The sequence below is a fragment of the Spermophilus citellus genome (genome assembly GCF_964194105.1).
Source record: "Spermophilus citellus genome assembly, chromosome: 14".
Classification (NCBI taxonomy): domain Eukaryota; kingdom Metazoa; phylum Chordata; class Mammalia; order Rodentia; family Sciuridae; genus Spermophilus; species Spermophilus citellus.
Genome location: NC_138194.1, coordinates 68,632,560 through 68,644,774, shown reverse-complemented (window position 1 = coordinate 68,644,774; position 12,215 = coordinate 68,632,560). Strand labels below are relative to the sequence as shown.

General features: G+C 38.7%; 1 protein-coding gene across 2 annotated transcripts; it reads right to left on the bottom strand.

Annotated features, from left to right (window-relative positions):
- Nucleotides 1–3,672: 3,672 nt before the first annotated feature.
- On the bottom strand, nt 3,673–8,224 carry POLR2K (RNA polymerase II, I and III subunit K). 2 transcript variants are annotated; one of them, XM_081266592.1, is made up of 4 exons: nt 8,145–8,187; nt 7,439–7,505; nt 6,952–7,044; nt 3,673–6,332 (listed from the first exon to the last, which is right to left on the bottom strand). In XM_081266592.1, exons 2-4 carry the CDS (start codon nt 7,497–7,499, stop codon nt 6,310–6,312), a joined length of 177 nt encoding a protein of 58 aa, XP_081122718.1. In that variant the 5' UTR covers nt 7,500–7,505; nt 8,145–8,187; the 3' UTR covers nt 3,673–6,309. The 2 variants fall into 2 exon arrangements, with proteins under 2 accessions (XP_081122718.1, XP_081122717.1); XM_081266591.1 differs by having other exon boundaries at nt 3,680–6,332; nt 8,133–8,224.
- Between the last annotated feature and the right edge of the window lie 3,991 nt (nt 8,225–12,215).

The following is a 12,215-nucleotide window of genomic DNA, read 5'->3' as shown; positions in this document are numbered from 1 at the left end:
TGGGATTATAGGCATTCACCACCACAGCCAGTGGAGGTGGAATGTTTTTTCCAAAGAGGAAGGTTACTCATTTTGAATTCTCTCTTCTTTATAACAATAGCTAATATTTACAGAGCCAAATTTTTTTTTTTAAGAAAGAGTGAGAGAGGAGAGAGAGAGAATTTTTAATATTTATTTTTTAGTTCTCCGCATACACAACATCTTTTGTTGGTATGTGGTGCTGAGGATCGAACCTGGGCCGCACGCATGCCAGGCTTTGCCATTAAACAAGTTCTAATTTTGTTGCGTAGTCCATAATAGTCTTTTTTAAAAATATTTATTTATTTTTAGTTTTCGGCGGACACAACATCTTTGTTGGTATGTGGTGCTGAGGATCGAACCCGGGCCACACGCATGCCAGGCGAGCGCCCTACCGCTTGAGCCACATCCCCAGCCCCTACAGAGCCAAATTACTATGTGCCATACATGGATTCTCTCATTTTGTCTTAAGTAAAGCTAGGACACAATGACAAAGCAGATGTTGGTGCTCAAAGTAAATACTGTTTGTTAACATCCCAATCATCGTTTGTGACTCAGTGCGAACATAAATAATATCCTTTCTGTAGTTTTTTTCCTTTTCCATTCCTTTCCTCTACATTCTCCACCACTACCACCCACTCCTGTCAATAAACAGCTCCCAGCATTGTGATCTAAAATACTCTTTACATTACTCTTACAGAACATTGCACATAGTTTAATTATGTTTCTTTATCTTCCTGCCCAAATTGTAAGGGAGCTTACCCATCCTCATAGCTTTAGGACTAATACAAGTAGTGCTGAATACACCTTAAGAAAGACTTTCTGAATTGAATTGGAAATAAGGAGTTCTTGGACACTTTCACTGATAATAGTGCTGCTATTATAGTGTTGCTAAAATAGCCACAAGTATTTAGTTCCTTTTTATATACTTTTATTTCATTTTTATGTGGTGTTGAGGATGGAAACCAATGCCTCACACATACCAGGCAAGCACTCTACCAACTGATCTACAATCCCAGCCCAAATACTTAGTTCTTAATGTGTTGGGCAACATGCTAAGTATATGGACATGTTCTACATATATTACCTTATTTAGTCCTTCAACTACTATGTCAGGTAGGTTTGAAGTAAAGAGCAATAATAACAGTTAACATTTATGGGGTTAAATTACCATGTACCCTAGATTATCTTACTTAACCTTCGAAATTACTCTCATGATGGATGATAATAACTACTCCCAGAGCTGGGGATGTGACAGCTCAATGGTTGTGTTTGCCCAGCCTGTATGAAGGCCCAGATTCAATCCCCAAAACTACCAAGAATAAATAAAATAATAATAATAATTGCTCCCCTTTTACAGATAAACAAGTTGGCAAGTGAACTGAGGATATGAATCCGAGTAGGCTAACTACTGAGCCCACATACCATCCTATTAGTGCTTTTCAAATTGCAGGTGTCAACTCATGAAATTAATGAGTAATAATCAGTATTGATACATGAGATAGAATTGAATTTTTAAAAGTACTACCTGGAATACAACATTTAAGTATTGTTTTATAAAAATTTTTTATTTCATATCTATGAAATGAAAATTATGTGCACATATAAATGCATATGGTTGCAAAGCAAAATATATTAGAGGTCACTTTTTAAAAAAAAAACACTGCACTAAAACCTACTGAGTGACCATTTTAAAAACAAGTAGTTTTCATTTATATAAGTATCTCTTTCAATGTGACTTCCCTCTGGGTCTTACGTGCTTTTTCAATTTTTTTCTGTAGGATACATGTTCTCAAGATTACTAAATGTTCTCAAGTTCTGAAAAGCATGATACTTTATTTGCTCTCTTAAGAACTTGCACATCTTTGCAGTCTTTGTCTTCGATTAGGAAAATCTTTGGTCCCAGCTGGATTTAATTTCTTCTTCGTCGTTATGACCCACATCCACTTTCCACATTTCCTCATGAGTTTATGTGTAATACCTCCAGCGCAAACAACTATGGATTGGTGGTAACCCTAGCAACGCGAAAACCTGGGCATCTTCCACCGAGGCACAGTCTTTTCAGCCCTCACCAGGCTGAGCGCCACCTGCAGCCGGAGACCAAAAGTAAACGGCATCCTCCAGCCATGACAACGGTTTCTATGTACGCGCCGCCGGAGGCACAACCGGATTAGGGGCTGGTCCTGGAGCTCTACAACCTGCAAACCCTCTGAAGTTGCTGTCTAACCATCAGGGTTGAAGTGCCTGGCCAACTCCAGGAACTCCCGTCCTGAGGTCCCGACCCAACATCCCTCATCACGCTTGGTGACCTGGAAAGCTCGGGTTTGTTTCCCCCCACCAGGAAGGATGTTCATCTCTCCTCACGCTCCTTACTCCAGTGCGAAGGGGGATTTTGTTCCCTGCAGCTCCCGGAGGAAGGGCTGTGATAAGATGTACGTTATTCCTGATGGGCAGGTACTCACCAGCATTCAACCGGGTTTCAGATCCAGCACTTTGCGGCGGACACTGCAGCCCCGCCAAGCCAGAGAAGGGGCGTGTAGCTGGCGCCCGGACCCAACGGCGAGAGGCGAGGGGCGGGCCGTCGGCAGGACCTCTGCAGTATGATTGGCTGCCCTGCACCTGCCATCCCAACGATTGGCCTTACAGCTCCCAGCTTCATACCCCTCATGGGGAAAAGGACCCTTAGAGCTCAAGTTGAAATGTGAGGTCATTTCCCCACCTCCTTTGAGTTAAAACGCTGTTACTGCTGTTATCCTGGACTACTATACTCCTACTTAACTATAAAAACGTAACTAAAAATTTAGAGTCTGCATTGCAACCTATTATATCCTCTCTTTTAAAGAATAAATGAAATACTAGATTCCCTTTTTATGCAATTCACATTTTCTGAGTGCCGGCTGAGTCACTCTGAGTGCTGGTATACAAAGGTTAATAAGACATGATTCATATTAATAAAACAATAGAAATCGCGTGGAGAAATGTGTTAAAAAATAAAATTCAGACTAGTTAAAATGGCTGGAAAATGTACAATGTGTAGCATATTACAGAAATTAAAAAATCTTTTTCCTTTTGCACTTAAAGACAGCAGAGACTGTTAGTGGTAAAAATTCTAATACTAAATCTTTGATTTTTTTAATTGTTTCCATTAGTAGTGCTGGAGAATCTTAAATTTGCATGTTTATAGACATAGCTTCCAACTTTACAATAATTTGCAGGCTGATTTATTAAATTATTTGTCATGAACACATCACATGTTCCAGGTCCTATGAAGTCATTTCATACCTCACTCCAGCCAGCAAAATCATTCCACAATTATGCCCTAAAATCAGCACAGTGGTACACACTTGTAATCCCAGAGACTTTGGAGGCAGGAGGATTGCAAGTTCAAAGTCAGCCTCAGCAACTTAAGAGAGACCCTGTCTCAAAAAATAAAAAGAAGCAGGGATGTAGCTTAGTGGTTAAGTGCCCCTGGGTTCAATCTCTGGTACCAAAACCAAAAAACAAATGAAACAAAAAATTATGTCCTAAGTCTTACTCAGCCCACTGCAACTTCACATCATTGTATTTCCAGCAGAGGAAAAAAAAATCCTTTTAAGATTTGAGGAATGGTTTTAATTCACATGCCTTCTAATTTTCTTTTCATTCATATTTAATGTTTTCTTCTGGTTATAATTATGTACAGATGCATGCTGAGTAAAGCAACTTAAAGGAAATGGACTAGGTAAGAAAATGAAAATTACCATTACAATCTTTAGAGATTAAAATATTATATCCAAGAAACAAGGAGACAGATATGCCTGATATAGCCAGCTAACAGGGTAGTATGAGTATTTGTACCCAAAGCCTTACACAAATTCCCTTACTGAGGTCTTACTATCCAATCATCAATGTGTTCTATTACTCAACTTCAAAGCATGTCCCACAATCAGCTACTTCTCACTCCCTACAGCTAACACCCCAGCCCAGTTTTCTTCGCTGCCAAATGTCCTAATGCAGTCCATTCTCACAACAGCATGTATAATTTTTTAAAAATATTTTTTTATTTGTAGTTGAACACAATATCTTTGTTTTGTTTATTTTTATGTGGTGCAAGGTGAGTGCTCACCTCTGAGCTACAACCCCAGCCCAAGCATGTATAATTTTTTAAGTCTCGTGTCACTCTTCTGCTTGCTGTCCCAGCGGATTCCTATCACAACGCCCTAAATAAACTGGCCTCTGCCCACCTCCACAACCTCATTTTTTTTTTTAAGACACATTTATTCAGTATCATGATCAGACTAACATTTAGCAATCAACAGCATGGGTGGGGGAAAAAAGTCTACATTAAAATCTTTGATGGAATACTTCACACTTTCCACAGAACAGAAACTAAGATGACCTGTTATACAATTTATCACAAATACAGTCCTCAAGTTTTTTTGACTACATACGAGTACTGTCTAAATCATTTCTTCTTTGTTGCAGCTAGGCCCTGCTACCACTGTGCTTAGATAAGTTCACAAATCTGTATCTGTCACTTCTCTGGCTCTCCTGTCCTGCTAAGCTGTTTCCTGGCAGTAGTAAAACCTTCTACCACTGTTATAGCTCCTGCTATTGCTGGAACCACCATAGCCACCTTGGTTTTGTGATTTAGCAAACTATTGGCCTCTAACACCAAGGAGTCCAGAGATTCTGCCTCCAAAGTTTCCACCCTTGATGGGTCCAAAATTTGATAACTCATTGTTGTAATTGTCAAAATAAATAAACGAGCTTCCACCACCTCCAAAATTGGTTCCATCATTACCAAATCCATTATAGCCATCCCCACTGCCACCAAAACCAACACAGCCACTCAAGTTTTCTCCAAGACCAAACTGTCATTTCTACACCTCTACAACCACCAAAGTTTCCAAGACTTGGACTTCTTTGGCTAAATTAAACACTAGCCATCTCTTGCTTTGACAGGGCTTTCATCACTTCAGTTGTGGCCATTCACAGTATGGTATTTCTGAACGACAATCTTATCCACAGTCATGGTCATCCAAAGTTACAAAAGCAAAGGCCCTCGTCTTTTCACTGCCTCAGTCAGTCATGATTTCAATAACTTCAATTTTCTCAAACTGTTCATAATAATCTCATGTGATGTTCTTCAGGGACTTTAATGCCACCAATAAAGGTCTTTTTCACAGTTAAGTATGCCCATGGTCTTTGAATATCTTCTCTTGGGACAGCTCTTTGGTTCCACATCTCTTTCATGCACCTTGTGTGGTCTTGCATTCATGGCTGTGTCCACTTCCTCTACAGTGGCATAAGTGACAAACCCAAAGCTCCTAGAGCACTTGATGTTTGGGTCTCTCATTACCACACAGTCCGTGAGTGTTCCCGATTACTCAAAATAGCATCTCAGACTCTCATCAGTTGTTTCAAAGCTCAGCCCTTTGATGAATAGCTTCTGCAGATGTTCAGGTACTCTGGGGACTCTGAGATGATGGTAGTAGGAAGACTCTAACAATGCTTTCTTGGTGGCGTCCAGTGGCAAAAATGCAACCTCACCTTTTTCTACTAACTCACTGTTAATGAAGTATAAGTCACATGTGCTTCATTTTGAAGTGGGAACAAAGCAAGTTCACAGTTTGCCCCATAGCTTTTACACTGGCTCTTTCCCCTATTCCAGTAATGCTCCTTCTAATCTCTTAGTCTTCGACTCAAGTAACTATTCCACCTTGACTAATTTTCTATACAGAACTTATTTCAGAGGGGTAGGCATGCATATGACCCTGTATATGTGAAGAAGCAACTTGTTTTTACACATTCTCAGCTATTCCTTTATGTCTATTCATTTCTGATTTTTACCTACTAGTTTTGAATTTTTTTATATCTTTATACTGAGAGCAAGTAGACTAGTTTAATCTGTACCAAATAATGCTAGAGAGTTTACCAACAGTTCACAACATATAATTATGGTTTCCAAGGAACTTCTTTCATCAGAATTTTATAGGACTTTAGAAACTTCCATTTCTAACAAGCGTGTAATTAAACGTGTGATTTGGGGAAGCAATTTTAATTTTTCATTTTGTGTCTGATCACATAATACAATAAAATTAAATTAAGTCATTTAATTAAACAAGAGTCTTTACACAAATTACTGATACCTAAACACAATTTGACTTGGAAAATGAAATAAAATGGAATCATATGTATACAGTTGTATTCATAAGATAAGTGTGCTAAATAAAAAGCTGTATAATAACAAGAAACATTCAAGGGTCAAATCCAGGTACAAAGGAAGACACTCCTCTGAATTCTCATGTTTCATCGAGCATCAAAAACCACCACTGTGTGAAAGTAAGTTAAGGACAAAAGGATACTTAAAAGTTATATAAGATTCAGGCTTCCAAGAAAATCACTTTTTCTTTGCAATAAGCTTATTTGTTGTTTAATGTAAAATATACCAAAAATAAAACAGAATTTAGTAATTACTATGACAACAGAAAATTATCTAAATTTTTTCTTCAATTTTTATGAGTACTTTTTCCATGTAAAAGACTAATACATCAAAAAATACTAAAGCAATGTTAAAGGTGATAACATTGATTTTTAAAAATTGGTTCATTATTACATTAACAGATCACTCTCAGTATTTGGGCTAATTTGTATGTTCCACTTTTTCCATACAATATTTCTATTTATCCTTGTATAATTTAGTTTGCCCATAAACTCAAGCTCAAGAATGAGAACTTCTATAAACACTAGAATCCCTGAAAAATACTTATGAGAACCAAAATCAACTGTATTTGAATACTATGAATCTATACAATGGTATAAAAAAATGTTACTTGTGTTTGTTTTCAAAGTAATCCAAAAGTTATTACTGTGTTAGCAGAACTTAGTATGTACCAACCCCAACATTACTAATTTCCTCCTCATATTTATAAACCATAGTTAAAAGGATACATCTTTTAGTTCTTTTCTTGTACATTATTCTGTATCCACATTCTCTGCATCTGATTGGATCCCTGGATTTTATTTCATTTTCTGTGTGACATTCTAGAAAAGAAAACACACTTAATCAATCCCAAAAGGAAAACATTACAAACAAGAAAATGATCTTAACTCTATTTTTTATCCAAGGCAACCCAAAGCACTAAGATATACTGAAACTGAAGAGTAGGCTGCTATTACTAAATATAGTAAGTAGGTAAGAAGAGTTGTAGGCAATGCACTTTTTCCAAGTGAGAACATGAAGTCTTAAGAGGAGGTTTGGTTTTTTTTTTCCTCCTCCTTTTTCTCCCATCCCCCACCAAGATAATAGGATTGCTAAAAAGTGTTCTACTTTATAACTTTAAAGACCAGTAATCCATTTAAGGAAATAATAAATGCAATAATTTCAAGGAAAAAAAATAAGGAAAACACTCTTACTTTACCTAACCGCTACTCTTACCTCCACAGATATAGATCATTGGCTGCTGCTTTGGGGGTTGAACGTCCTTCTGAGTGTCCATTCCTACCTGAAATCACAAACTCAAATATTAAATATCTCAAAGGAGCTTTTCAAAAAACCAACCAATCCCCATTTTCCCCTGAAGCTAAAAAGATGATGTCAATTCCTAATCTGTGCTTCTTTCCTAAATACTACAGATTAGGTCTAAAGGATGAAACACACAAAGTATTGAACCTCACCCAAAACTCACACGTTAATAAACACTTTATGCATGTTATTTCATTATAATTCTCACAATAATCCTAGTATGTATCACTCTTGTTTTAGAGATGAAAAAGTTGCCCTTTAGAAAATTAATTTGCGCAGAATCTATCACTCAGCTACAAAACGGAAAGAGCTTCAGCTGACTGAAAGCTCGCGTTTTTCATTTGACATACATTCCATATTTTCAATTTTAGCTGGAAGAAAACCAAAAAAATAAAAAGTAAAAAACTGTCAACAGAGAAACAGTCTAACCGAAGGGGGAAAATAATAACTCCCAACAGCTAACTAAAAGAAACTAGAGAGAAATGACGGCAGCATCGACTTTATTCTGCACCCCTCCCAAAACTGATCCCACCCGAGATCTTTTTAGCATATAGACACCAAAAACTTTTGGCCCAAATACCTACCCCCTAAACCCCAAGAAACATACTTAACACACCACGCAGACTTTTCCCCGCGTTTCCAAACAGAACACCAAACGTCGCGGCGTCGCAGCCAATTTCCGGCGCAGGCGTATGACGCAAGAGGTGTCTCCGCCTCTTCCGCCTCACAGAGGCCTGGGAACACGCATTGCGCAAAGGCGGTAAAGCGTATGCGATATTACCTTAGATTGATTGTCTGTTTCGCTTATAGCTGTTTTCGTCTTTGAGAGAAACAAAGCATTTTAATGGTTTTACAAGTCGAAGAGGTTTGTGTTTCCCACTAAGGAAGTTGGTAGGGAAGTAAAACTTCTAGAAGGGCAGAGGGATAGAAGAGAAAATGACAAATGCGGGTGGAACCCAACCTAGCCGTTATTCTAGTTTCTGTGGAAAGAACTACCAGTATTTTTCACATATAAAAGCACTTTCTGTCAGATCAGGCGGGGCAGGCAGCGACCCAAGGAGGCAGATTTAAAAGGGCCGCTGAACAGGCTTTATTGAGATATCACTCCCGGGCGGAACTCGATCAGACCCACAGAGGGGACAGGAGAAGGATCTGAGGAGAAAACGCGTGGAAGCTGGACCGGACTGGACTTTTATGGGGCTTACAGCAGGAAGGGAAGGGCTTGGGACAGGAAAAGGTGTTTTTAGGGTCCCTTGTCCCCTTGGAGTTGGTCAGGGGAGTTGGCTGAACTCCAGGATTGGCCAGGGGGTCCTGCTGATTGACAGGCTTTAGTCAGGAGATCTGGCTGATTGACAGGCATTTCAGCCAGCATTCCGGAGTGGGCTGCTTTGTTCTAAGTTGCCACCAAGTCGCCACCACCGACCTAATACTTTTCAGTTATGTTTTTCAGATGTTTGAGTCCTATGCTTGGGCAGTGCTGCAGCAGCTTCCCGTCCTTCGCCTGGTTTCGTTTTTTTTGGTTTGGGCTTTGTCCTAGCCCCCTTTAAAGCAAAGACCCCGTGAGGGCAGCTATTTCTCTCAGCCCTTGCTCTAATCTAAGAGATTGATCACGTTAGTTTCCCTTTCTTCCTCCCGTGTATTCGTCCACAGAATAACAAAATTGTTAAAGTGGAGGTGCATTCTTTCAAAAATAAAAGTTCTCACTGATAATTCTGTTTATACTTGTTAGTAGGGCAAAGAAAATGAAGTTATTCGAATTGAGAATATATATATATATATATATATATATATATATATATATATATATATATATTTGTACTGGAGATTGAACTCAGGGGCATTGGACCACTGAGCCACATCCCCAGCCCCCCCCCTTTTTTTTTTTTTTTTTTTGTATTTTATTTAGAGACAGGGTCTCACTGAGTTGCTTAGTGCCTCGCCATTGCCGAGACTGGCTTTGAACTCCCTATCCTCCTGCCTCAGCCTCGAGGAGTCCTGGGAATACAGGCGTACCCACTGCGCCCGGCCACAAGTATCTTAATCAGTTGTTAAAAAACAAAGTTAATCAAAGTAGTAGGCTTTTTTTCTCCTGACATGCACCATGTTTTTATTATCTTATTAAGCAGGCTATGTTCCTTTCCAGTTCTCCATCCAGCATCTTAAGAACTTTGAGCTTCACTTTTTACTTCCAGGAGTTCAAACAGTGGTTGCATCTCCACAGAACAGCTTGAGAGATTTAACTTGATCTTTATAGTCTTCCTAGATGCTAATTTAAAATTTTCCAGGACTTTAAGTGTAGCTTAATGGTATAGTGCTTGCCTGGCATGTGTGAAGCCCTAGGTTCAAACCCCCAGCACTGCAATTAATAATAATATTAATAGGAGAAGGAGTAATAATACTAATATGTTAAAAATAGAAATTGTCAGAGGAAATTAATTTAAAATTAAAAACAGAAATTTCCAGAAAAGTATCAGTTTCCTGCTTTTTCCTTTACCCACAGACTAACAACATAAATATTTTGACCATCAGCCCTGTTATGAAATACTTCTGTCAACCAAAGAGATAATCCAATACAAGGGGATATCTCTTCTCCACAAGAAATATTAAAGACTGTTTTTATCATAAGACAAGGATAACGGAGTGATCCTGAAAGCGAAGATTTCACATTTGCAAGCTATCCTTGATTCTAACTCCAAGTATCAAGATGTCTATGAAACAAATCAATCTATAGCAGTCAGAATGGATCAATACAGGTAGAATATAAATGGATCTGGAGACCCTTCAAAATGGTATGACAATAACAAGGCATAGTAAGGAGACCCAGAATTTCCACAAGAGTTCATTTTGGTGCTAGTTCCCAATCGAAGGCCTTCTTTTCTAGTAGCAATAAGCAGTAATTTAGGATCTAAATTTAGCTTCATGGAAGCTACCCTATTATCTTTTGGTGGAGGATGGGGGTCTGGGTCTGGGATTGAAACCAGGACCTCACACATGCAAATGCTGTACCATTGAACCACACCCACAACCCTATTACCTATTAACAATGATGATGTTAGCTAACTTTTCTTGACCCCTTATTACGTATCAGACATCTCTCTCCTAATGAGAGTAGTTGTCTTGCCATCCTGGACATGAGGGATTTTAACTCTTTTGAATATGGTTATAGAGATAACAAGATGCTATCCACTCCCCACCCCAGGCGAATTTCCCTCTTTCCTTTTCCTTGATCATAATTACTTATGAAATTGGCATTGCTTGAATGCCACAGTCAATGGGAAAATCTCCTATTGATTGGTCACAAAAAGAAGCATTAGATCTTGTGAAAAGTAGGTGTATTTGATGGAATGGTGCTCAAAAACAAGAAAGGGAAACAAAAAAGCAAAAGACGGGTGGGTAAAGAATATAAAAATTTAGTTAAGTGGCTACCTCTGGAAAAATTCCTGGAAAGGGATTTTTTTTTCTTTCTTTCCTTTTTTTTTTTTTTTTTTTTTTTTGTGTGTGTGTGTGTGTGTGTGTGCAGGGAGTGATGAAAATTATTCTTTCTTAACTTACACAAAAGTTCCATGATATTTTATTTTTTACTTACAATTAAAGTATCTCTGGAAAATAAGTTAACTGGAGGAAGAAAAGAGCGATGTTTGAATGATATTTGAAGGTGATGTGGATTATATTTAACGATAGGCAAAATTCCCACCCTATTTGCATTGGGTGAGGATGAGTAGCAAACATTAAAAAAATAAGTAGACAACACCACATTTTAGAAGGTGACAAAATGCTTGGGAATATTCAGTAGAGAAGGAGGATGGCAAATGCCAAGCAAGGAAGGGTGAAATAGTTGTAACATTTGTTTGAAGAGCTAGGGAGCATACTACTCACTGTGTGGGGGAGTGCATGGGAGGCCTCAGACAGGTGCTCTTGAATGATGTGTACTCCATCAATTCCTTACCTGAATTCACACATGTACTTCATCTTAACCTCACACTAAATCCATCTTATTTTCCCCCATGCCTGTTCTCTAACACTCCCCTCACCCTAAGTCACAAGCGGTGGATTCTGCCAGATTCTTCTCCATTCCCACTGTGTCCCAGAGTGACGCAGTAGCTTCCTTGAAGCCATCCCCACCTCTCTTCATTCTGTACTTCATGCTGCCACAGTGGCTTTTCTAAAATGCTCTGCACTGCCTCGGGGATAAACTTCAGATTCTTAACATGCATCCGTAACACTCCATGACTTGGCTCTACCCCTTTTCAAGAACTTTCTCTTGTGCTATCCTCTGGTATATCTTGTTTTTCAGCTATAACAAATTATTTACAGTTTTTCTAATGTGCCCAGCTCTCAATTTCCTGCTCTTGATCATTTTGAGTTTGGAATTTCATGTTGTGTACCTTTTATGCCATCTGTCCATCAAAATCTATCTGACATGGTCATTAGAAGTTAGCATTGCACCCTCTTCTCCAGTAGCATCAGTAGGTCCCTCTTTCCTTTGTGCCACTGCTATTCTTCTATTATAGTACCGGTACCATACCATTAGCCCCTTAAACCAGTGACTGCTTGCCTTATCTTTTTTTTTTTTTCTCTCAGTACCTAGTCCATTAACTGGCAGGAAATTTGAGTTGAGTATTAGTGAGTTTTATTTTGGATATGTTAAGGATGACCAAGGGGCATGCGGATAGAGGAAAGTCACCAGAGT